This window comes from Ranitomeya variabilis, chromosome 8, assembly GCF_051348905.1.
Source record: "Ranitomeya variabilis isolate aRanVar5 chromosome 8, aRanVar5.hap1, whole genome shotgun sequence".
Classification (NCBI taxonomy): domain Eukaryota; kingdom Metazoa; phylum Chordata; class Amphibia; order Anura; family Dendrobatidae; genus Ranitomeya; species Ranitomeya variabilis.
The window spans coordinates 13,277,872-13,305,100 of record NC_135239.1 but is presented as its reverse complement, the minus strand read 5'-3'; the positions used below and the strand labels follow the sequence as shown (position 1 = coordinate 13,305,100).

Here is a 27,229-nt window from a genome sequence, read left to right as displayed (position 1 = left end):
TCTCCGTTTTCGCCTGTCAATCAGGCTAGTCTGGTCAGATGGGCGTTGTCTTCACCCAGATTTGGCGTAGTTTTCCGTTGGTGGCGTAGTGGTGTGCGCATGCCCAAGGTCCCGAATCCTCTTCCAGGGGATTTAAAATAGCGCGGTGTTCGTTATTGCATTGGTGATCGGTGGGCGCGGCCATCTTCCTTTGGCCGCGCGTGCGCAGAAGCGGCGCTCTGCTGGCCGCGGCTTCAGGAAAATGGCCGCCGCGATATCCATCTGCGCACGCGCGGCATCGCGGCGGCCATTTTCCTGAAGCCGCGGCCAGCAGAGCGCCTCTTCTGCGCACGCGCGGCCAAAGGAAGATGGCCGCGCCCACCGATCACCAATGCAATAACGAACACCGCGCTATTTTAAATCCCCTGGAAGAGGATTCGGGACCTTGGGCATGCGCACACCACTACGCCACCAACGGAAAACTACGCCAAATCTGGGTGAAGACACCACGCCCATGCGACCTGACCAGCCTGATTGACAGGCGAAAACGGAGACTTTGCAAAGTTATTTCGGCAACTTAGGTGGGTAATAAACGCATAACACACACACTAATGTAACGCCCACCTCTGCCCCTATTTAACGCTATTTTTATCCCATCTTCCAAAAACGTGGTGACAGGTTCCCTTTAAGTATTAGATGCAAAATCTTCTGGGCCAAATACCCAATGTGCGCACATTCCCTGAAGCCTAAAACAAGTGTATGTTAGTATCTCATAGCAGGATAAATGTGGTGTAAAAATAGGAGCATTTTTTCAGCATATTTTTTTCCATTTATTACTAGGAGTGAAATCTGCAGCAAAAATGTTAAGGCTAAGCTCCCACAATGAGTTTTCAGGGAGTTTTTGACAGTGCATTTTTATTTATTTATTTTTTTTAAAAAAGGGAAGTAACATTTTATTTTAATGAATGCAGAAAATCTGCAACATCAAAAACCCACCGAAAGCGCATCGTGAGAACGTAGAGTTAAATCTGCACCAAATCTGCGAGTCACAAATAAGCAACGTGTGCATGAGGCTGAAGGATTCTCACTCACTTTGCTGGCATCAGGAAATCCTTCAACTTTTGTGACAATTCTACACAGAAAAAAACATGGCAAATTTGCAATGTGTACACAGGTCCTTATAGTTAGAGGACCTGTCCTAATTACAGAGAATACTAGTCTCATATATATATATATATATATATATATATATATATATATATGTATATGTATATGTATATATATATATATATATATATATATATATATATATATATATATATATATATAATTATTATTATTTATTATTATTTTTTTCCCTCTTCATATCAAGGTTTCCAAAGTTTTTTTGTGTTAGATGCTAGTAGCAGCTACACCCAAAATAAGTAATCGGTTTACTACTTGCTAGAAGTATTATAAAAAAGCAAACAAACATAAAAGTAGACAATAAACACACTTCTTATCATTGACAACAGTTTTCATTTGTTCTGGGGGCAGAAGAAAGATGGATTAATTCTATTGCTTTTAAAACACACAAAACATCCCCCCCCTTCCCCCTCAAATAAAAACTAGTCCTTTCGGCTGGAGAGAGAGAATAATAGAGACAGCTGGAGCCTCACGGATGGTAACAAAGTTTATTACTTACTTTTAATCAGAGTTCTATTTTTAATCAAAAATTATATTACAAAATTAAAACATAATTTATAGGCTTATATCTTTGTTGTAAATAACCAATTTTAAATATTTAATTGCTTTTTTATTACCGTAAATCATTTCTTTGTTATACACTGTGTATCTAGAAGGGCATGCTAGAGTTTTTTTTCCCCCCACATAGTTAGGTGTAATAATGCAATTAGTAGATTTTCTCCAATTGAATAATCCAAAAGTATACCCAAAAAAGGGACTAAATGACAATTCCAAATGCCCATATGGTCCTCTTTTTGGTGCTCAAAAATTACAAAGTTTGATGTAGATTTTTTTTTTGTGGGGGGGGGTTTAACTTGCAAATCTGAAAACAGCGTGCAAGGAGCAATGTGAACTTTATAAGTGCATCTGTTTGGTGCTCAGAGTCCTGGAAGATTAATGTAATGCAAAAATAAATGTTCTCAACCCTGCTCCGTATAGTCTGCATAATTCCATTCTGATTGAGTCAAACTTCAATTTCAGGCCACCCATGTTTGGAATGGAGCTCATTACGCAGAAAATTCCAGGTCTATACTGCAGTTTCCTTTCCCCAAGTGCTGAGTAGTACAGTAAATACATATAAGTGCACCAACAGTTTCACAGGCAAACAGAGGAAAGTACAAAGGCAGCAAAGTCATCGGACTTGAAGATGGAGCTAGAGCGGACATCAAAGGTTCCAGTCTAGACAACACTTTCCTGTTCAAAAAAAAAAAATAAAAATTGCGTGCAATCTCTTTGTATGGGCAATGCAGGGAGAAAAGCGGCCTGTCAAACCTCATTGACCGTTCGTTAGGATACAGGCTAATTTCTCCTGATAATGTCACTGGGGAGGAAATCCCACAGACTAAACCCATTATAGTCCCAAGGGAATTTTTATATATAATTTTATATACGGTATCTTAAAAGAACGTCTAAAAGTAACTGATAAAATAAATAAATAAATGTCTGGCGTAGAATATTAATGATCATAATGGAGATTATGTTAATATTTTTAACAAGTTATGGATTGATATACGGAATTGAAAATCTGCAACTAATTATTCAAATATGATTTTAGCAGTAAAATCGGTTCAGAAAACTCTGATCTTCATAGATTAAAAAAAAAAAAAAAAAAAAAAAAAAAATGAAATAAAATAAATACCGTAAATAAAACACACACATTTGAATTCAGGCTCATGTTAAAAAAAAAAAAGAAGGAAGACGAATGCTGTCATTATATTTTGATCCTTATTTTAACCCATTGGGGACACTTTGTGACACGATTTCGTTTCTTTTTTTTTTTTAAGAACATTATGGCTTTCTGGTCACACTCTGCTGTATAAAATAATTCACCTTCGCACAAGGTAAGATCTGCCATAGCACAATAGCTACACAATTTCTATTATTTAGCATGCATCGGTTTACATAACATTATGCACTAAAATATCATATTGTCAAACATTTGGTAGCACGCAACAAATTAATAAATATGCCCCATTGTCTTTCCTGTGGGTCACACATCCTTCTTCTCAAGCAACTTGCTTAAAAGAAGCTAAAAATACAAAAAGACCAACGAAGCTAAAGCTCGAATATTGTGATACCAACACTTATATCATTGAACTTAAACTCCATTTTAGAACAATGTACTTGGCAATTTTTAGAAGAATTGATAGTCCTGATGTCTTATCTTGTGGCAATAGTAAAGAGCAGCTGCAAATAATATCTCTTTATGGAGGATCACACTTACTAATGCATTACACATACAGTACATAATAAATTAATAATTGTGTAATTCTTCATTTCTCCTGTGGGGGTGCTGCAGGGAAAATAAACACTCCCTGTTTGGTTCCCTCACAGATTATAACAAATTGCTGGAAGTTACAGAAGAGTTATACCAGGTTATCAATTTATTTTTCACCAAGAAATATTGTATTTAAGTCCAACCAAGACTTACTCATGTAGACACAATGACTTCCTCCCATAGAGTAAAAACACACTCGTTGGTTAATTGACATCACATAAAATTGGCCCTATAGGATTTTTGAGAAACAGCATTAAGATTGTGTGTCCCAATGGCAACAGGAGGAACAGATAATCCATGTACGACGCTGTGGAATATGTTGGCGCTATAAGCAACAAAAAATAAATACATTGAGCCGGCTTATGTTACACTAAGCCATTTTAGTCTCCTTTCTTCCATTATGGTAGATCCAAGGTATTTAAAAAAAAAAATGAATGAGTCAGTGGAAAGAAAATATTTCTAAAGGGTGAAAAAAAAAGAAAATTCAACCCAAAGATGACAAGTGATCTTAAAGTGCAAGCACGGAGCGTGGATGGAGATGTGGAAGAAAGTGAAAGACAGACAACGTCAAGGAGACCAACTCCAGCCCTCCAGGTGTCTAAATTGTAAAGAGTCATGACTAAGACAAACAATTACACACTACACTACACACCCTGGAACGGCAGATAGAATTAGCATACCAGTTGATGTGGATCCAACTATAACACAAATCTATCAAACCAAGAAGCTCCGTGTTACACACAAGGACAAGTGACACACTCCAATGAATGGATCCATTGAAGGCAAAAACATTATAGTTCCTATACGAGACTCCCAGGGACCTCAAACGTCAGCGTTCAGCCAGAGTATCATCACATAAGCAACAGAGCAAGTTCTAATCATTCCCTAGACACACGTAGAATCTTCCACTGGAGGGAATGTTAAATCATCGAAGAGCACATGGCGACTGAAAGAACCGTTAAGAAAACAGCTAAGAAAATAAACCCTTACGACATGGATACTTGACCACCACAAACTATTGGCTTTTTCTTATATATAAGGCTGGCTGAATTACCGGGTTCTGACTGAGGTTCGTTGGAACCACCAGAGGAAATTATCCTGAGGTCCATGACATGTACTGATCATCAGTAAGGTTTCAGGTTGTGTGTCATTCATCTTGTAGGAAAAAGACCCAAGGAGCTCCAAAGTCATCACTGAATTGGGTTGCCTTTTTCTCTAAGTCTTGGTCTTGCTCCCAAAGTAGGATTCCAGTTGTGTAGAAGACTTATATGCAAATTGTTCAGACTGTCCATAATTATTTATAAGCCACACATTTAACGTAAGCCTAGGTTTGTATTTCTTAGTAGAGCAATCGAATGGATAAGCAATTACCAGTATTCTCTTGTGATACAGTATTATTATTATTATTATTATTATTATTATTTATTGTTATAGCGCCATTTATTCCATGGCGCTTTACAAGTATCAACGCGCTTGAATTCAACCAGACAACGTATTTACGGAGGTTTCTTCAAGCTTCACCAAGTAACAGTGGTTTCCATTCACAAACCAAAAATATAAATCCTGATCCGTTGTGAGAGTGTGCACTTGCGTTAAAAGTAAAACTAGACGGTAAGGTCCACCGAGAAACCTCGGCCAAATAAGTATAGTGAAATAGAAATATTGCAAGAGTAAGTTGAGCTTTAACCCCCATTTTACAGTTTACATATGGGGGAAAAAAAATCTACAGAAAAAGTTGAGTAACTTTGCGAAAACATTGTATTAATCCTAACAATTTTCTGCCCAGAAGAGCACCGATTGAAAAGCCTATTGGTATTTGTTTACAAGTCTTTGTAAGGAACAATGCAAACTACATTGATAATAGCTTGTCCCCATGCAATCGTCAGATTCTGATAGAGTTTTCATATTGCCAACAGCACATCCCATGGGGTTACAAAGTGAGTGGTACTTCCGACAATCATGATTTTGGGTCTTGTGTAGAAAATTGAAAAAAAAAAAGTTCTTGTCGACTTTACTCACATTCTGCTAAAAACAGAAGACAAGATTCTTGAATTAATATCTAATAGATATAGAAGGTCCCTTTGGACCAGTTCATCTTGCCACAATTGAAGACCCTTGTTGTGTCAATAGACTGAAGTCCCAGAGATAAGACCCCCTACTTATCAGGCATTCATCTATTAATTGATACAATTATTGCTCATTAATAATACATTGTAATTAGGTCATTGTTTTTACATTACAATTAAACCACAGAAGCAGATAACACAATTATTGTAAAAAGTCATTAAACCGATATAACCATGATTTGGTCTAATCTTTTTTTCTATATGTGGTTTTCCTTTCCCCAAATATTCCTCAAGTTTAACTGGAACCACAAAATTGAAATATGGTTACACATTACTCCACCAGAAACCAGACACATGAAACGACTTCTATGATCTTGGGCACTTGTAGACATTTACATGTTTGTTTTGAATGTTCCTTTTCTACAGATTGTGTGGGATAAAAGCAAAACTTGCATCCGATTTTCATCCGTTCCATAAGCCATTGTCCCGCTTCCAAGTTTGTAGGGGAAATGTGTTAAGCGAAAGCATCAAAAGCAAAAAGCTCCATAATAAGTGCCTCGGATCTGTGAAGTTTTTGCATGTTTCCAAATGGCTAAAACCCCTTGTTTAGCTTTCACCAGTGTCGTATTGTTTGTGTATTTTTAATCTTTGAAGGACAATCTACAGAACCCCACAAGGAAGATATTTGTCAACACTTCTCTAAACTCATATCCATTAAGCTTGCTAAGTACTTGCTACAATTCGTCCTCTTTGATTGAAATCTGAAACATAAATGGAAATTGGTGGCTGCAGATAACGTGTTTGTAGTAGACAGGACTCTTCGAGTCTTACTCCGACTTCTACTTCCTACATCCTGGTTGATACTATCATTGTATTTTCATCACCCATGAGTGGCTCCCCGTCTTATTTCCTGGTGCTTCGTAGTAAACTACAAATTACTATTTGAGAGAACACGAACTTGAGAGAGAGCAAAAAACTTCAAACATTTCTAATTTTGCAATTTCAAATTTGGGAACTGACTCAAAAAGAGAAATTTTGGTTCTGCTTCCGGACAGATGGGATGGGACTCGAGATTTAAGAATACCCATCAACCAGTCTAGGGCTGCCCTTTATATCAGAGGAAATCCTGAAAACATGACCTGTTGGTGGCTCTTGAGGACCAGAGCTGGGGAACACTGGTCTAAGGGTACAGGCCCACAATCAGAAATTGCTGCAGTTTTGACGCTAGGTATTTATACAGCATCAAAACCACAACGGCCAGATGTTACAGCATAGAGGAAGGGATTTCTAGAAATCTCATGTCCAGTACGTGTTCATCAGCGCCTGCGTCTCACCCGCGGAGACTGTCACGTGGCACACCTTTCATGTCAGCGTCTCTGCCAGAGAAATGTCATCAATAGAATGTACTGAATGTGGTAACTCCGCACGTTCAGTGCACACATGCGGGTTTATCTGCGTTTAATAGATTGCAACTCTGCTAGTTCCGGATGGTGGGCACATGGACTGAAGCTGCCCCAAGTTCACTATCCAGGGTCAGCCTCTACGACATCTGCATTTTCAGACTGTCAGATTTTTCACACTAAATATTGGACTGAATTAGTGAATCTTCCACACTGTGTGAGATTCCACCCATCAGGGGATTTTACTTTTTTTTCTCCTGCTATGTTTTCTGCAGTGTGAACGAGGGTGCTAATTCCTGTGTAAACCAGGTAAAGGAACCATGATGTTGATCCAGTGCATCTCTAGGCAAACAGACGAGGGACGCCAAGTTCAACACCGTTCAGGATGTGTATTCAGAGCAGCCTATAAAGAGCACGAGGGGGCACAACACATAGAAATGGGGTCTCCAGCAATGAGGGCACTGCATCTGAGAAGATGACGAGGTCCTGGAGCATCTCACAACCCGAGGGACCGTCCTCCGAGGAGACCGGCTGTAAATGACCCGCTATATCATCGAAGACTATGCAGATTATACTCATTGTAGATTGTAAGCTCTCACAGGCAGGGTCGTTAATATTTTCACTATATTGTATTATCTTTAACTATGTTACGAAGGACTGTTGTATATGAATTGTAAAGCGCTGCAGAATATGTTGGCGCCATATAAAGATTATCATTATTCAAGACGTTATACAGGATCAGGAAAACGTGCGTTTTTTTCCCCTGAAAACAGCACCACACCAGTGCATGGGTTGGGTCAGGTATTGCAGCTCAGCTCCAGTGAAGCAGTTGCAATACCACGGACTGGTGGACCGGTGAGGAGCGGTTCTTGTAGGAGAGAAGTCATATTTTTCTAGTCCTATACCATAAGGAAATGTGGGTCCCCGAAGCAATACCGCACCAGCAGGGAGATCAAACCCAGGTGCCCCACAGCCTTCATGCTGCAAGGCAAAGCCCCCGCGGATTCAACCACACCACCCCACCATATTTCCTCTATACTTTGCAGACAAGGAATGACCTCTTTGATATGCCCTGCTGGAGACTAGAAAGGCAGGACTACGACAGTAACAAGAGCAGAGGCACTAATGAACAGAATTCTTCTGTACAGTGAGCTAGGATTATTTCATGGGAAACTTTGGGATCTTCATTTGTCCATAATACGGATAATAAACTGTGTCTTCCAGGGGCGGACACATCAGTGGTGCAACCTGTGCAGCCGCCCAAGGAAGGTGCCCACCCAACTCTAAAGCAGGTGAAATTGTGCATTGTTATGAGCTGTTGGACTGCAGGGGGTCCATAGATTGTTCTTGCGCAGGGCGTCTTTTCCGGCCGTGTCCGCTCCAGACGTCCGCCATTTGGCAATCTGAGGAGGCCTTTATTGGGTGCATTTCCCGAATGTCGCATTACTGCAAGGCCGAATCTCAGCAGATAGTTCTCACATTCCAGGCTCAGGGTGGGTAACAGGTCCCTCCGGCAGCTGCTCTCCTGTGTGGTAAAGAGCAGACATCACCCAGCGCAGAGAGCTCCGGAAACAATGGGAGAAGCTGTCAAGGTAGCATGGCAGTCTTAAAGGAATATGACAAAATGCTAGTGACCCTCAGATTGTTGTGTTTGGCCGGGAAAGGCGAAGCTGTCAGAGTTAATGGAATGAGGAGAGCGTACAGTGTCTATGGCTGGTGGAGGGGATGAGGGGCAGCACAATGCAGACCTACAGCAGCCGATACCTACAGGGCGCAGGAGACTCAAGTGCTGGGACGGGAGTTGACTTTTAGGCATGAGGGTGCACTCTTCTTTGAGGCTTTCTATATATCACCTTGATCTAGAACTTGTGGGGAGGATTTACTAAGAATAGGACTGAATTCTGTCAAAAATGGTAAAAACAAAAAGTTTGCAATACCTACGTGTTTGTTTTTTTTAAATGGACTTATATATTTTGAGTGTTTATTTTTCAGTACAAAATATTGGTATAAATGTATCCAATAGAGATGAGCAAATCAATTCAATAGGAATACATTCTGCTATGAATTTCCCCAAAAATTAGCTTTTTAACCATTTACATTTTTGGGGGGATTACAGCTGGCTAAAATGATTCTCAGAATCAAAGCAGTTGCCGGACCATAGCGCTGCAAACCTTCTACCTGCCGCCATAAAATCTTTTTTAGTATTATTTTAGTGGCTCAAAAAAAAAAAAAAAATCTGACCTTTGTAAAAAAAAATTAAATAAATCCATTTTGCTTGTGTCTTTATTTTCCGAGACTTGTAACTTTTTATTTTTCCATTGACAGAGTGATGTGATGGCTTGTTTTTTTCTGAGCAAAGATATACTCATAGATACCACTTTGAGGTGAATATAAAAGGTTATAGCCCACGGTTTTGCAATTTTTAAGTAGGTGTGGTGCCCAAAAAATAAAAATATAGAATTGGCCATTCTCACCCTATAGATTCAATCATTTTATATTTTGATAGAGGAGACTTTTTCAGATGCAGCAATGCCACATATGCTTTATTTCTACACAATTTCTTTATTTTTAGATATTGATAAAAAAGCTTTATATTTTTCATTTTATTTTTTAGACCCCCGGCGACTGATTGCTTGTACTATGCTATTATTCTGTATTGCAGAATATATAAAAAATCACGGACTCCTCTGCAGCCTTGCCCTTGGCTGGGCTTCACAGGAGTACCAAGATGGTGGTGATGGGGCCCTTCTGTAGGCCCTTGGCTGCCATAGCAAGCAAACAAAACATGGCGATTGAGTTATAAAGCAAAGAGGAGGATTGAGCGGATATTTCATCACTCCATGACGGATATAAACATTTTTGAGCGTGAAGAGGTTAATATTACAACTGTTTTTTTGGGACGCCTGCTGTTTTTTTTTAATCAAAAATAATAATAAAAATGTATGTATTCAAACAATGATTTTTGGGGTAAATCCGCCTTATCCACATGAATGAGCAGCCTATACTGACAGGATTGCCACAGGCCTTATTGCCACCATAGCAACCAATCAGAACTCAGCTTACAGATTTCCAGGGCAGTTTATAAAATGAAAGCTGAGCTGTGATTGGTTGCTATGAGCAACAAGCAGTTTCCCAGTTTTGGTAAATGAGGCCTATGTTTACGCGCTGCTCCATCTTGTAGCATTGAGGCCTCGGTCACGTTGCCGGATTGCGGCCCTCTCCACAGGTCGCTGCACAGCGGCTGGACGGCCAGCTTATTGGCAGCTGTGACTCTCTCCTGTTTTCCTTCTTTTGTTCTCCATGATTGATGGCTCCTCTTCTTGTAATTACATAGATCCATTACCAGGTGAAAATCTCTTTAGTGAATTGAGGTTTCCTAAAAATTAAACTTACAAGATCCTCATTGGATCATATGGAGCCTTTTCTTCAGGCGTCACCCGGCCCTTGTGTGCGGAGGCAGGTACGTTACAAGCGCCTCAATCACGTGATCATTTTATCTGGTGGAGGTCCGCCATGACACCGCTGTACAGAATATTTTGACCACCATGTAGCAACTGTGTCCAAATCATAGACATTTATTCACACGTTGCAGTTACAGATTTAAAAGAGTTTTCCCCATGAACAACATTTTTTTTTAATCAATAGATCTTGGAATAATAATGACTTTTACAATATGATGTGTTCAAATAAAATGTTCCTGTGCTGAGATAATCTTGTACAGGTGTCTCTGCTGTGTACTGTGTAATGGCCGTGTCTGACCATACAGGAACATGGTCTGCTCATACCACATCTCCTGGGCAGGGGAGGAGAAAAAAAAGTATACAGATTTACCGCAGTGGATCACAGTTGATTCTTTGAAGTAAAACATTGGGTAAAAACAGGCAGGGAAATATATACCTCACAAAAAGAATCGGCTGTGATCCCATCTGTATACGCCTTTGCGTCCTCTCCTGCCCAGGAGATGTGGTATGATCAGACCATGTTCCAGCACAGTCAGACACGGCCATTACACAGTACACAGGAGGGGCACATTTATAAGATTATCTCAGCACAGGAACATTTTATTTAATTGTGGAAGTTATTATTTTTCCAAGATCGATTAAGATGAACGTTCGTTGTGGAAAAAAAACCCTTTAACTGCATTTCCAGAGAAATGCTCTGCTACCACAATGTGTAGAACGCTCGACTGAATTCCACCGCCACCTTTAGGCTATGTGCACATGCAGCGCCCCAGAGTTCTGGTCGTTGCAGTACTGTGGCTTCGCCGCTAAGGGGAGCCATGGTACGTTCGATGGCACCGAAGGAGTTCCTCCAATCAGGTATCACAGACACCAATATGTTTCACAGCTGGGCCTCCGGGGGGAGCTAAGGGTGCTATTCATTAGGCCACTCCCCACCATAGTGGGTAAACTGGGGGTCAGGCAGAAAGTTAGAGAGAACGCTGACGGGATTGAACGGAGCAACACCCTGTGGCAGGGGGTGTTGTGAAGGGAGAGACTGTAGGGTCTCTGCCAGGGGTGGGATCCTGGCAGAGGCTTGGCATTGAAAGAACGTAACGGGTCCGCGCAGGCTCCTGGAAGCGGCGGGACTCAAGGAAAGGACTAGAAGCGAGACAGATTGTGCTGAGTGAGAAACGAGATCAAGCAGAAGGAGAATACCAGCAGGGGTTGTGCTGAAAGAGGCAGCACCCTGCTGAGGCGCAATACCGGTGGCCGGAACGCCGAGGGAGTGGATTAGAATACAGCATCAAGCCATACTCCAAACAGCGGCAGGACAGTCGGTCTCAGGCGGGCTGTCTACCACATATCACCTATGAAGTCTTGGGGGGCAATTGCGGGAGAGGGGCGACTCTAGGGTCCCGGAAGAACTCCAGGCCTACCTGACAAACGGGTGCCATTCCAACCTGAATACAGGGAAGGGGTGGATTACAGAGGAACATCAAATCGAGTTGTGAGGGAACTTAAGAAACAGACACAACCGTTGTGGGGTCACTTTCCGTGAGCACAGCAGGGAAGGACTACAACACATAGCGCTAGAAGGAAGGCACAGATTTCCACCTGAGAGGAGGGCTCTGGAGGTGCCATTGGACCGGCCGGACTTGCGCAGCCTGGTGAACCGTATTCTGGACTGAGGACTCAGAGATCTCCAGTAAAGAGGTAAAGAGACTGCAAACTGGTGTCCTCATTATTTACCGCGACTTACACCCCACAACCGCACCGTTACATCGCTACCATTACTACCACCTATTTCACCGGACGTCCCCCACTGACGAACAGGGCCACGGACCGGGTCTAGCCACCGTGACAACCCCGAGACTGAGAACCAGAGGCCCGGCTCCGGGTACCCCTCGGCCCTGCGGCGGTGTGGGGGCGCTCCAATTTGGCGTCACGAACAGGATCTACTTAAGCCTGAAGAATCAGGTCATGTGTGCCTAGAGACTGTGATTTACTGTACTTGAACCGTACTTTATTGAAAAGACTGTGCTGTGCCATTTGCCGCCAAAATCCGCCGCCATTGCAGCGCTGAGGAGAGCGCAGGAAGAGAAGAGGGGCGTGGAGTGGGCGTAGCCGAGCTGGAGAGCGCGAACAGTAATGGCCGCCCAGTCTAAATATTTCTGTGCAGTGAGGACGTGTCCGTCAGCAGCAGAGATCCGCCTCCTAATCCTTAATGGGGGGCGGAGGCAGAGAAAACGAAACTGCTCACGCAGGAGAGAGCGGGAAAAAGACCAGGAAGCGACCCACGTGGAGGACGCTATGGCCAGCAGCTCCGAACCCGACAGCGGGGTTGAAGTGGAAGTCTCCCCTGACTACCCGGCTGAGCCCAGCAGCTTGTCCTCCGTGGATAACACCAAATTCCTGAGAGCCGAGATGGAGGATTTATATAACCAGCTCCTCCAACTGCATGTAAGAGTCCAGGCCCCGCATCAGGTGGGACCGGCAGTGGATTCCCGGACATCGGAAGAACCAGCGGGACCTGTCGCGGAAGGTGGAATCGTACCAGTGGGTGAGTCCGCCGATCCTACCCCACTAGCAGAGGGTGTGTTAGTGGGTCCCGTAGCAGCACCACCTCTCCCGGGGACCCATAGACTTCAGCGCCTGTTACCATGGGAGGAAGCCACGGGCATGGAACACCGTATGCGAGCCCCAATCACCCCTACTCCCTTGCCGTGTGAGGTCAGCGCGGAGCGCACGGTGTGCCGCTGGGTGAACCCTGGATCCAATCTCATGGGGTTCCCCGGGGTGGAGACCCAGAAGGGAGAAATGGTACAGGCCCTAAGCTGGGAGGAATACCAGATCCAGCTAGAACAGCGGTGGCGAGAGGAAGAGAAAACACATCAGGCTAAACGGGAGGCCTATCATCAAAAAGATTTGGCGGTCAAGGACCGGGCCCGTAAGGACCCCACCACTCACCAGGCCCCGCGCAGGCAGGGCATCATCACCGTCTTTAAACTCCAAGGAGGCTGGGGCTTCATTAAAGAACCGGGGCTATACGCAGAGGTCTTTGTTAACCGACGGGATGTCGAGTCACACCTTAGAGAGGGTCACCCCGATCGAGACCTCTATCCGGGAGACAGTGTTACCTACACCCGGCACCTTGGGGAAAAGGGGTGGTTCGCTCTGAACGTCTACAAGAAAGAGAAACCAGCCCCTGTGGCCAAAGTGCCGCCGTGTGACCGATCTGTAACCACCCTGGTCGGCCCCACCTGCCTGACCACAGAACTTGCGATCTGCCACCCGATCGCCGCCACCACTGTCGTGCCTAAAGAGGTGCCCCTTCGAGTGACCGATGTTCCGGATGTGCCAGCACAGAGAGAAGTGGGAACACAGACCTTGATCGCCGCGCACGACCTGGTCGTGCAACAGACCCGAACCCATGGGGTGTATCTGGCAGCGGGAGTGGACCTGAAACCTGGATTGCAGGGGTCCGCCCGCCAGGAGGCGCCTCATGGAAACTTCTGAAAAAGAGTAAACCTCGGAAACCTGAAAATGTAAATAGTTACTGTTTGTCTTTTATTCCTTTAAGTTGCTGCTAAACCCGCCCAGGGTTAATGGATCCCTCTGTTGACCCGGGATCCTCTTTGTTTGTTTTCCTTTTCTGAAGTTGTTGCACAAAAGTTATACAAACTGCAGAAATCATGGACGGTGCATGATTCGAACTTCCCTTGTAAATAGTTTGCACCTTCTTAAAGGTGCTCCCTACTGGTTTAGCCAAAGACACTTTGCGAAGATATTTGCCCTATTTGTTTGAGCCAAAGACACTTTGTGAAGATATCTTTCCTACCGGTTCTAGTTAAAGACACTTTGCGAAGATACCATGCCGGAACCTTTGCATGGGCCGGTAGGCTGAGAAGACGAGCTACCTTAGAAAGACTTGGTCTCCTCTTAAAGGGGATGTGAGAAACTGAACTTGAGAGAGATACTGTTGCAGAACAGTAATGCCATAATGATGCCTTGAAAAGAAATGTAACTGTTTTACATGCTAAGTTATATGTGTTGAATTTGTTGAAATGTGAAATCTAAATAATGTTTTGCAGAAAGAAAAGATGCAGAGAGCCCGTAGGGGTAGAGATAGAGGTCTGCATAGTTGAAAGTAAGCAAAGTAATAATGAAGGTGAGGATAGAAGGTAAACCCCGCGTCCCCATTGAAAGTTACTTTGTTACTAAGGACAGAGAGTGAACCCGTAGGGGTTAGAGAGCGAGTCCTTAAAGGAGCCGAGTAGAGCTGGCTCAGAGTTCTTTAAACGAAAGGAATGTTATGTCTATACCATGTATAGTAGAGAAAGGCAGTAGGCCCTGGATGAACAGGGCGGTCCTGTAAAAGAAAGGAGAGGCAGTAGGTCTGGTGCCATAGGGACAGGCGGTCCTGCAGGTTCAAAGTAGGAGAATGTGAAGTTACCTTACCCTGTAATGTGATTATAGGAAGGCCTTTGGTAAACTAAGAGTGTATGTTTCCTAAAGGCAATGTTAATTTATTGTTCCAGAATTTGCACTAAGTAGAATACCCGGTTGGGTAACAGGAGTTATGCATAGCCTGTAATTTATAATGTTGACTATGTTTGTAACGTTAAAAGTGTCCTCACCTCCCATAAAGGGAAGCCTGTTCAAGTATACTTATTGTTTTGCACTCAACAAAATTGTATGTCTGTTTACTAATCTGTATTGTTGTTTTTCTTCCCAGTCCCGGAGTACTGTGTTTAACCAGGGGGGAGTGCAGCGCCCCAGAGTTCTGGTCGTTGCAGTACTGTGGCTTCGCCGCTAAGGGGAGCCATGGTACGTTCGATGGCACTGAAGGAGTTCCTCCAATCAGGTATCACAGACACCAATATGTTTCACAGCTGGGCCTCCGGGGGGAGCTAAGGGTGCTATTCATTAGGCCACTCCCCACCATAGTGGGTAAACTGGGGGTCAGGCAGAAAGTTAGAGAGAACGCTGACGGGATTGAACGGAGCAACACCCTGTGGCAGGGGGTGTTGTGAAGGGAGAGACTGTAGGGTCTCTGCCAGGGGTGGGATCCTGGCAGAGGCTTGGCATTGAAAGAACGTAACGGGTCCGCGCAGGCTCCTGGAAGCGGCGGGACTCAAGGAAAGGACTAGAAGCGAGACAGATTGTGCTGAGTGAGAAACGAGATCAAGCAGAAGGAGAATACCAGCAGGGGTTGTGCTGAAAGAGGCAGCACCTTGCTGAGGCGCAATACCGGTGGCCGGAACGCCGAGGGAGTGGATTAGAATACAGCATCAAGCCATACTCCAAACAGCGGCAGGACAGTCGGTCTCAGGCGGGCTGTCTACCACATATCACCTATGAAGTCTTGGGGGGCAATTGCGGGAGAGGGGCGACTCTAGGGTCCCGGAAGAACTCCAGGCCTACCTGACAAACGGGTGCCATTCCAACCTGAATACAGGGAAGGGGTGGATTACAGAGGAACATCAAATCGAGTTGTGAGGGAACTTAAGAAACAGACACAACCGTTGTGGGGTCACTTTCCGTGAGCACAGCAGGGAAGGACTACAACACATAGCGCTAGAAGGAAGGCACAGATTTCCACCTGAGAGGAGGGCTCTGGAGGTGCCATTGGACCGGCCGGACTTGCGCAGCCTGGTGAACCGTATTCTGGACTGAGGACTCAGAGATCTCCAGTAAAGAGGTAAAGAGACTGCAAACTGGTGTCCTCGTTATTTACCGCGACTTACACCCCACAACCGCACCGTTACATCGCTACCATTACTACCACCTATTTCACCGGACGTCCCCCACTGACGGACAGGGCCACGGACCGGGTCTAGCCACCGTGACAACCCCGAGACTGAGAACCAGAGGCCCGGCTCCGGGTACCCCTCGGCCCTGCGGCGGTGTGGGGGCGCTCCAAACACGGTTAGGATTTTTCGCTATAAAAATGCGATAAAAAAATGCATACACATGCATCCCATCATTTATAATGCATTTTGCAATTTTTGTGCATATGTTGCATTTTTTTCCGCTCAAAAAACTCATTGCGGTAAAAAAACGCAGCATGTTCATTAATTTTGTGGATTTTTTGCAGATTTCCCACTATATTATTGCATTGGGAAATCTCCGGAAAAAAAAAAAGCAAAAAATCCGGAAAAAAATTACGCGCAAAAGACGTGAGAAAAGCGCATAAAAAAAAAACGCATGCGGATTTCTTGCAGAAAATGTCCGGTTTTCCTCAGGAAATTTCTGCAAGAAATCCTGAACATGTACACAGCCTTATACTCCCATGAAACGGAGTTATAAAATTACTTAACCTGTTTGGTAAACATCTTGAAGAGGGTGCGTAGGAGGGGGGATAAAATCAAATTACCGAAATTGCTGTTTCTTGAGTCTTCGCACCTATCTGAAAGAAAATAAATCTGTGTGTCACAAGATTAGATGGTACCAGTGAGGCAAACTAAAAAAAATTGACATAGCTCCATTGATGGAAAAATAACAAAGTTACAGGTCTTGGAAAATGGTAACACAAACTTATTTTTTTCCCCCACAAAGTTTATCATTTCTATTTTATGCTACTCTATTATTATTATTATTAATACTCACCTTTGCCATTGCTGCAATGGAACTGATATGAAGAATAATGTTGCCAAGTCCTTTTGACTGCCGTACAAAACAAATTCCCAAAAAGGTCACCACACCCCGTAATAGTAATAGTACACCGATGTCGGACTTCCCCTGTTTGGTGCAGGCACCTTTCTGGGCACATGTCAGCTGATATATACAGCTGACATGTGCCTGTAACAGCCACGGGTGGAATCGCGATCCACCTGCGCTTGCTAACTAGTTAAATGCCGCTGTCAATTTCTGACAGCTACATTTAATTTGCGCTTACTGGAAGCGTGTCACTAATCCCGCCCATCAGTGACCCGTCACATGATGGCAGGTCACGATGGGTCGTCATGACAACCAGAGGTCTCCAGCAGACCTCTATGGTTGTCATAGCCGGATTGCTATAGCAAGTGAGCATTTCTGCAGAGGCGATCAAAGTACTGTAGCTTCTAGTCTCCCATGCAGACTAGTGAAGCATGCAAAAAGTTTAAAAAAAAAGAAAAAAAGGTTTTTAAAGATATAAAAAAAATTTAAAAAAATATGAAAGTTCAAATCACCCCCTTTTGCCCCATTCAAAATAAAATAATTTAAAAAAAATATATAAAATATACACATATTTGGTATTGACACATTCAGAATCACCACATCTATCAATATAAAAAAAAATAGTTAACCTGATTGCTAAAGTGCGTAACGAGAAAAAATTTAAAAAGTCAGAATTCAGTTTTTTGTTTGCCACTACATTGCAATAAAATGCATTAACGGGCGATCAAAAGATCATATCCACACCAAAATGGTATCAATAAAATTGTCAGCTCGGCACGCAAAACAATAACCCCTCAACAAGCCCCAGATCACGAAAAATGGAGACGCTACAGGCCTCGGAAAATGGAGCCGTACTGGTATCTTTATCAAGTGTGAGAAATAAACAACACTTGATAAAGATACCAGTACGGCAATGAAACGCGTAGAGGACAATAAAGAACCTTCTAATGAATATCACATAACTTCTTTCCAGCAGCGCAGAACATTTTTAAACGCGGGTTTTTCTTTTTTGGTAATTTCCCTCTGATGGATCCTTCCCGCAGCCATGGGGCAGCAGCAGCAGCCGCCTCTCTCAACCTTTATAGCAGTTGTGTCTTCAAACAACCACCAAAAGTGAGCAAACCTAATGACTTTACTGTCTCCTATATTAAGGCGTTACCTTATTGTGTGCTTCTACCTTCACATTCGCTTTTATTCAAGGCAAAATCAATGGCATCATTGAAAACTGCAAATTTCCCTGTAAAAAAAAACAAACCTTCACATGGTCAGGTCACCGGGAGACATAGAAAGAAAAAATAAATACATTAAAAAAAAAAGTATGACTCTTGGAAGACTTGGAAAAAAAGAGGAAACAAAAACTAGCAAAGCCGCAAAATAGGCCAGTGGCAACGAGGTTAAACATAACTGTGTAGGATTTTGACAGCACCCATGAAAGGGAAAGTGAAGAGTTAAATCTGGCGCTCTGCTTCCGCTAGTGTCCAGGAGGCGGTACATAACGCTGCAGTGTCCTCCGCGCCCCACAATCCCTCCTGTGATGGCTGTAGCGGCTCTAGTCGCGCCAAACTTTCCAACATATTGTGTATATCATATGATTTCCTTGTTTAAAATCTGTTTACGGTCAGTGAATGGAAACATTCTTAGGTCTTATTCACATGAGGCAGATCTATTCCATACATCTAAATGCTTGTGGTTTGTTTTCTCTGCAGTGAAGGGGAGTCCAGGACGTGTTTGCTGTGGGCCGGAGTTCTGGTTGCCCTGAAACCCCTCTTCTAAACAGATGTCTGCTTGGAGTACGGTACGTTCCTTACTCACTTTTGCTTTGGGAGCCCTCGTTACCTCCCCGTCCGTAGGAACGGTTTTGGCTACAAACAAGAGAGAAGACCTTGGGTCCAGGTTAACAGGTCCAACTTTACTGTGTAATTCGTTTACACATGGCCGCAGGTTACAGATTAAGGCTACGGTCACACTATCAGTATGTGGTCAGTATTTTACATCAGTATTTGTAAGCCGAGACCAGGAGTGGAACAAACAGAGGGGAAAGCTATAATAGGAACACGTCACCACTTCTGTATTTATCACCCACTCCTGGTTTTTGCTAACAAATACTGATGTGAAATACTGACCAAATACTGATAGTGTGACTGTAGCCTAAGACAAAGTCTCTTTTTAGTGATGTTTAGGGATGGGCAAACCCGAACTGTAAAGTTCTGGACCCGTACCGAACACAATGTTCTGCCACAAGGTCCTGAACACGGGTATCCATGGGAAACCCATGTTACAGTTCGGGTCCAGGGCCTGTAAAAGCATAAAATTAATAATAAACATTATAATTATACTTACCTGTCCAGCGACGCGTCCTCCCGCCCCGCTGTCTCCTGGCCGCATCTGCTTCCGGGGCCGCTCATTAACTTCCAGCGGTATTCACTGACGTCACCGCACGAACACTGCCGAGCGCCGAGCAGTGGAGTGAATAACCCGAAAGTTAATGAGCGGCCCCGGAAGTAGATGCGGCCTGGAGACCGTGGGATGGGAGGATGCGTCACTGGACCGGTAAGTATAATTATAATGCTTATTATTAATGTAATGCTTTGTTTTACAGCCCCCCGCCCCAACCCATATCTGTAAAGTCCAGGCTTGGGGTTCGAACGCAAGTTCACGTCATCTCCGGCCCCGAGCTCGAACTTTACAAAAAAAAACTCGGGCGAACCCGCTGATTCCCATCATCAGGGGGGGGGGGGTTTCGCCCATCACTAGTGATGTTCCCTTTGTTTTGTGTCCTGAGATCCACCACCTTCACCTCACTCTGCGACCCGGCGGACATCTTCCTCATCAGTGAGACAGAGGCATGACTTTCTATACCTCTTCTGGATCTTAGGTCCAAACTGTCCCAGCGTCCAAACGTGACTGAAGTTGTGCCCTCATTCGTCTAGGAAAGTTGTACTGACCGGACCCGTTCTTTTCTGTTGCACTGGAACCTGCTAACTCTGCCATGTTTAGCCTTGCTCTCCACTCCACCCTGAACTTGACAGTGTTCTGGACTCTGACTAGACTGACTCTAAGGCCGGGGTCACACCAGCGTATGGCATCGGATACGATATGCTAATGACCCTCGACTTCTGCTCTGCTGCCAGCGTGAGCCAAGTGTCATGCTACTGTGCTCCGAACCTCTTGCACAGAGAGGATCGGAGCACAGCTGCAGAGGAAGCAGAGAAATTTATATCTCCATCTTCTCTGCTGCCGGCGTATATCCCACCGTACTCAAGTGATATCCGAATGCTGTGCGTTGTGTCATTCGCACCCAGAGACTTATATGGGTGCTAGTGAGCAGAAACACTGGGCCGCGTGTATTGTACGGTAGTGAGACTCTGGCTTACCCGGAAAAACATTTTCTATAAAACCTCATCTAACCCCTCCCAAACTGTGGGCTAATCCCAACATTATTAACCATTTAATCCCCAGTGTAGTGCGAACTGTCTCCCTATCTCTGTATGGTTCCTCTACTGGACAGACCTCCCGCATTCCCAGGGACGGTCTTAGGTAAACCTGTAGAACCGAACACACAACACCGGCCATGGGGATAGACTAGAACATACTATTTATCACACAAATAACATAAATGCATAAAACTTCACACACTCGTCCTAACGTGCCCTTTGGTGTCTCCCCCTGCAGCAGCACAAATAGGAATTTACTGCGTGTGAATCTGCCTAGATTTACAGGTAAAGTCCAGTAGTAGTAAGACCCATCAGCAGTAGTGAGCCTGCTTGCTGACAGTTTCCAGGTAGCTACAGATTGTTTTCAATACTATCAGTAAAGTTATAAGTGCAACTTTGTTTTAGAACTAGATTTCCAGGCATGCTTTCTGGGGTTTGTAGTTCTACATAATTACATGCAGCAGCATGTGGGGCCCAGGTGCTTTCTGCTCCGCACCATTCATGTCGTCTGGATATATTTTTAATTGCTTCCTATAATTGGGGCTTGCCCTTCTCACTTCCTCTCCTTTACCCTGTCCACTCTTTGATGGGCTGCAGAGCTGTCTCGTCGGACCTGGCGAAGCGCAGCGCAGGATGAACTCCTGGGATGTCTCATCGGACATCTGGTAAATGCAGATTCTCATATTCAGTTTCCAGGGAAATAAAATAATATTTATTCTCAAAAAGAATGAGAAAAAACTCTAAACTTAAGCTCTGCACTTGCAGCTTCGTTACAATGGACGGACGACCAGACAGATGGCCATAATGTGAAGCTCTTGGGCCCAGTGCAAAATCTAGAAATATGGAAATCCCTATGCATGTTATTAGGGGGAAACCACAATAAAGTGCGCACAGTTATCAATAGTTAGTGATTTTTTTTTTTTTGCAGTTTCATTTTTTTTCCCCTGACTTCCAAGTGTCATTACTTTTTAGTTGTTTCATTAGTATGGCTGTACGATGGTTTATTTTTGCATGGGATGAGTTGCAATTTTAAATGGAACCAATAATTTTGCTATTAAATCTACTGGAAAACAAGGAAAAACTTCCATGTGTGATGACATTGCGCAAAAAAAAAAAACAATAACCCACAATTCCACAATTGTTTTGTGCAAGACTGATAACACATGGACAATACCAATTTTCTGAAGAGACTCACCCATAAAACTCAATGGGTAACTCAAGGACCTGGGGACACTCATTACGGGTGGAAGAAAGGCGATTCCAGCAGCTAAATAGGAAAGGGTTCTTTACAGTTAGAGCGGTGACATTGTGGAATGCCGACCACAAGAGGTAGTAATGGCCGACACTATAACAGCTTTTATACAAGGGCCGGACGATTTCCCCGATACACAGAACATTACGGGTAATAGATAATTTAGTGACAAAATGCACAATTGGTGGAGAAAGGTTGAACTTGATGAACCGAGGTCTTTTTCAACCTACAGTGGAGGAAATAAGTATTTGATCCCTTGCTGAAGTTTCCCCACTGACAAAGTCATGAACAGTCTATAATTTTAAGGGTAAGTTAATTTTAACATTGAGAGATAGAATATCCAAAACAAAATCCAGAAAATCACGTTGTATAAAATTATATAAATATATTTGCATTTTGCAGTGAGAATTAAGTATTTGATCCCCTACCAACCATTAAGAGTTCTGGCTCCTACAGACCAGTTAGACTCCTAATCAGCTCATTACCTGCATTACAGACAGCTGTCTTACATAGTCACCTTTATAATAGACTCCTGTTCACAGACTCAATTAATCAGTCAGACTCTAACCTCTACAACATGGGCAAGACCAAAGAGCTTTATAAGGCTGTCAAGGACAAGATCATAGACCTGCACAAAGCTGGAATGGGCTGCAAAACCATAAGTAAGGGTGAGAAGGAGACAACTGTTGGTGCAATAGTAAGAAAATGGAAGAAATACAAAATGGCTGTCAATCGACATTGATCTGGGGCACCATGCAAAATCTCACCTCGTGGGGAATCCTTGATCATGAGGAAGGTGAGAGATCAGCCTAAAACTACACGGGGGGAACTTCTTAATAATCTCAAGGCAGCTGGGACCACAGTCACCAAAAAAATCATTGGTAACACATTACACTGTAAAGGTTTACAATCCTGCAGTGCCCGCAAGGTCCCCATGCTCAAGAAGGCACATGTGCAGGCCTGGCTGAAGTTTGCCAATGAACACCTGGATGATTCTGTGAGTGATTGGGAGAAGTTGCTGTGGTCAGATGAGACAAAAATTGAGCCCTTTGGCATTAATTCAACTTGCCGTGTTTGGAGGAAGAAAAATGCTGCCTATGACCCAAAGAACACTATCCCCACTGTCAATCATGGAGGTGAAAACATTATGTTTTGGGGGTGTTTCTCTGTTACAAGTACAGGACTACTTCACCGCATCAATGGGAGAATGGATGGAGCCACGTACCGAAAAATCCTGAGTGACAACCTCCTTCCCTCCACAGGACATTAAAAATGGGTCGTGGCTGGGTCTTCCAACAAGACAATGACCCAAATCATACAGCCAAGGCAGCAAAGGAGTGGCTCAAAAAGAAGCACATTAAAGGTCATGGAGTGGCCTAGCCAGTCTTCAGACCTTAATCCCATAGAAAACTTATGGAGGGAGTTGAAGCTCCGAGTTGCCAAGCAACGGCCTGCAAAGAGGACAATCTGCAAAGAGGAGTGGACCAAAATTCCTTCTGACATGTGCGCAAACCTCATCATCAACTACAAAAAACATCTGACTGCTGAGCTTGTCAACAAGGGTTTAGCCACCAAGTATTAAGTCTTGTTTGCCAGAGGGATCAAATACTTATTTCTCACTGCAAAATGCAAATAAACTTATATAATTTATACCACCTGCCGCCGCACCTGCCGCTCACTCTGCGCGCTGACATACCCATCCCGGCGCGCTCCAGCGGTGTGCGCGCACCTTCCGGTCTCTTCTCCTGACTCGCCGCCAGTCCCTGGCTCTCGTCAGTGCGCGCCTTTCACTGCGCATGCACACTTCCTCACTCTGGTCTGCAGACGATCCTTTCCTCCACTCTATGATTCTGGAGGATCTTGACCCGGAAGTTCTGCAGCAATCGGTCTATTTAAGGTAACTCCTTTCTCTGCTCCATGCCTGAATGTCATTTGTCATCATTTGACCCAGGTCCTTCTGTGCCTTGCTCTGTCCTGTGTCTCCGCCATACCCTGCCTGTCCTGTGTTTCCGCCATATCCAGTCTGTCCTGGGCGTCCGCCATATCCTGCCTATTCTTAGTCTCAGTCATTGCCAGTCTGTCCTGTGTCTCCGTTATAGCCAGTTCTGCGTCTTTTCCGCTCCTACTTCCTGTCCCCGGGTATCAGCTTCTGCGGCAATAGTCTCCCTCGGGCCTGCCCCTAACACCCCCTGTATTGGAGGTGGTCCACCAGGCCAGCTCACCCTTGGGAGGTTCGTTGTCGTGGTTCTGCGGGTTCACTTTAGGAGTTCTAAAAGATCTGACACAAGCATATTAATGGACAGTTGAGTGGAAGGAAAAAGTGTGGTAGAAAAAGGTGCACAGGCAACCGGGATAACCGCAGCCTGGAAAGGATTGTTAAGAAAAGGCCATCCAAATATTTGGGGGAGATTCACAAGGAGTGGACTGCTGCTGTAGTGAAAATGCTTTGTACTGAAAAGGAAACATAACATCCATCAGATTTTGTACCCGCTATCCCTTGTACATAACCCTTACCAAGTTACTGTTCAGTAAAGACTGTTTTTAAACTGAAGTCTCATTTATTGAACTGTGGAACCAATGGTCTTGGTCAGCGAACACCACTGGTGGCATGCAGGGGCACAAAGCCCTCACAATGCGAATACAAACACCCAGACTGGACCCATACTTTCATGTAGTACACCGGGGCATAGAAGAAGACTAGTGCCTTGCCCACAGTGAGCACCCTACATCTGCCCCATCCCTCCCCAATACTGTGTGTCTGCACCTATCCCCCCACCATTCCTCCTCAATCATGTGTCTGTACAGTACACATCTCCCCCTTTGTCACTCCCCAACATTGTGTCCGCACCTATGCCCCCACTGTTCCTCCTCAATCATGTGTTTGCACACATTCCCCCCTTTGTCACTCCCCAATACTGTGTCTGCACACATCTCCCCCTTTGTCACTCCCAATAATGTGTCTGCACCCATCCCTTCACTCGCTCCCCATACTTTGTCCTCAAATCTCTCCCCTCCCTCTCACAATAAATCTTCAGTTTCTTCAACTCACTGAATCACTTACTACCAACATCGTATGCGCCGCTGCACCACCGGCGAGTGACATCAGCTTATCTGATCATGCTGCCAACGCCGCCCTTACCAGGAAGTGTCGATGGTCAGGACTTCAATTGTCTTTGCATCTGAAAAACGTGAGTAAGATTCATTGCTAGGAACCAGAGCTCTGCACCTTCTCTGAGCCGACTGTCAGATTGACAGCCGGCTCAAAAAACTGTTGACTCCCACTATGCAGCTGCAGGGGGTACACCTCGGACGACCGCATTAGGCGGCCCGACTTCGCCCCTCTGTTAGTTGCACCAAGGGCAAATGCCCCGCCTGCTCCCCATTAGATACGCCCTTGCTTTTGGTTAGGTGAGAAGTTATCTTCATCTTCACTGGACAGCTCCTTTAATATTTATTATTGATTCGATATAGACGAATGATAGACAGCCTATCATATATGACACAGGGCAGAGACCTTGGAGCTAGTTTTGTCGATACATGATTTTTATTAATTTTTCTGCTCTATTACAAAGCCAAGGAAAATAAAAACAAATCACATATTTTCCTGTATTTTGATGTGTGGCCTGTAATTTGCTCGTTGTCCATTTTCTCTTGCTGGTTTTCGGACAATATTCTGAAACCTGCACTTAATTTTGCGTATAATTTTGCCCATAATGCTGTCATTGTAGTACACTGATTTTTCACACGTAATTCCATATATCCAGACTATGAAGGGGCTGTGCGGGCATATGAGAGAGATGCCACTGTCCGGCTGGTGCACGGGTCCCATTCTAATTAAGGAGATCTGTGCATGGTTCTAGTTGGGCGTCGAATTGCTACTTTGTTGTTATTTGTAATCGATATCCTCACTATACCGTTAAGTCAGCCGTCATCCACTTCATGCCAAATGCCAATGCCAACATTCAAGGTCTAAAAGGCAATTACCACCCTTCATACTGGAGGGGGATGGGGATCAGACCTTAACCCCCTAGGTCAGCCCACTTCCTACTAAACAGAAGGGAACCATTACCTAAGCAACTTGCAGAGTCCTGGGGTCTGGAGATTTCCTATGTCAGACAGACTTCTCCAGCACCTGAAGCAGCCATATAAATAAACAGGACAGGCTGTGATGGGGGGGCATCCAGCGGAGCTGTCATTACACCTGTCAGGCTTACAACCGGCACAAGGCACCACTTCGGAGCATAAATCGCCCAGCAATTATTGCTTGATAAAAGAGTAACTATACTATCAAGTACGTGAACATGAGAAATAACACTAGTTCTGGGCATTACGTGACATGTATTCTACATTTTCACCAGTTTACCCTCTGCAGGAGCAATCTCTCATTTGCAGTTGACTCTGAGCTAGTGGGTAAAGATTAGAAACTTTGAAGTCTCTCATACACAGACATGAGGAATTCCAGTTCTTCATTGCATAATTAACATATAAACAGAAGCATCTGCACTGAGGACATTATAAAGAATTACTGAGCTGTGTGGAAGTGAATCCTGCTCTGAGGAGAGGTAAAAGACTTGTTAGAAAGCTCAGCATTATCTTCTGTCTCGCTCTCTTCCTGTTTTCTCACTCTGCTCCTCTTTGCCTTCCAATATAATACAATAAGAGGTGTAAACTGACACCTCACTGTGCTGGCAGTCCCTCCTGTCTTGAGCAACACTGACTTGAGCTGTTTTTTTTTAGTGGATGTTGAGTTCAGGAGGCAGAAGGGTTGAGAAAGCAAAGAAGAGGCTCATAAGTGGAGCTAGAAGCATATTTCTCTGAGAATATAAATAAACTCTCTTATATTCTTTTGAACGCTTGATTTGCACAGTTTGTTGAATGCGTAGTTCTCATAGGGCTTGCTCTAGAGATTGCCGCAGAAGGGAAGGGTGGGTGCATAGAATCACACCCATCTTGGCCTGGCCTCATGGGAGTGATATATCTTTCTCACAAGCTATTTGTCCCATTTGATTCAAAACATAGCAAAATTTATAGCAATTGGACTGTTCACAGTAGATATTCATTGTACTCTGAGCTTTTAACAGCAAAATGGAGAGGAAACAATAAGGTGTAAGCCATAAGTGGTTAGGAGTGCGTCTGTCAACAAGTTTGTTAATTGTTTATTAGCCACCAGCAGAATTAAGAATGCAGCTCTGGAGTATAACTTATTTATGCAGAGTGAAATTTACACCTTTCCTAGTATATAGAAGGTAGAACATGCATTTTTATCCATTACCATTGCATATCAGGATTTCACTCCTACGGCCAAAGTAAAGGTCACTGAAGAAATATCTCAACATGAAAGTGGCTACTTAGAACAATTCTTCAACTCCTCATGAGCCGCAGTATTGATCTCAATGTCAGGTTAGAAAAGAAGCCATATAACATAATCCTGTAGTGAATGACCTGAGATTTCTGTATTTATCCCTGATGTAGAAAAATCTAACTGTCTGCACT

The 27,229-nt window shown here is 44.0% G+C and overlaps 1 protein-coding gene and 1 long non-coding RNA gene across 4 annotated transcripts in view; one reads left to right on the top strand and one right to left on the bottom strand.

Annotated features, from left to right (window-relative positions):
* Window positions 1–27,229, bottom strand: part of LOC143788154 (uncharacterized) — a 74,729-nt gene that overhangs the window by 41,379 nt on the left and 6,121 nt on the right. Inside the window, exon 2 of the long non-coding RNA XR_013218568.1 lies at window positions 16,711–16,799. This is a non-coding gene — a long non-coding RNA (uncharacterized LOC143788154). The remainder of the gene's footprint in view (window positions 1–16,710; window positions 16,800–27,229) is intronic.
* Window positions 10,090–27,229, top strand: part of LHX8 (LIM homeobox 8) — a 56,367-nt gene continuing 39,227 nt past the window's right edge. For 2 of the 3 annotated variants that reach the window (XM_077277578.1, XM_077277572.1), the window contains exons 1-2: window positions 10,090–10,407; window positions 18,757–18,845. In XM_077277578.1, coding sequence (XP_077133693.1) covers window positions 18,828–18,845 — 18 coding nt within the window. In that variant the 5' untranslated portion in view covers window positions 10,090–10,407; window positions 18,757–18,827. The remainder of the gene's footprint in view (window positions 10,408–18,756; window positions 18,846–27,229) is intronic. The other variant, XM_077277573.1, reaches the window with a different exon arrangement.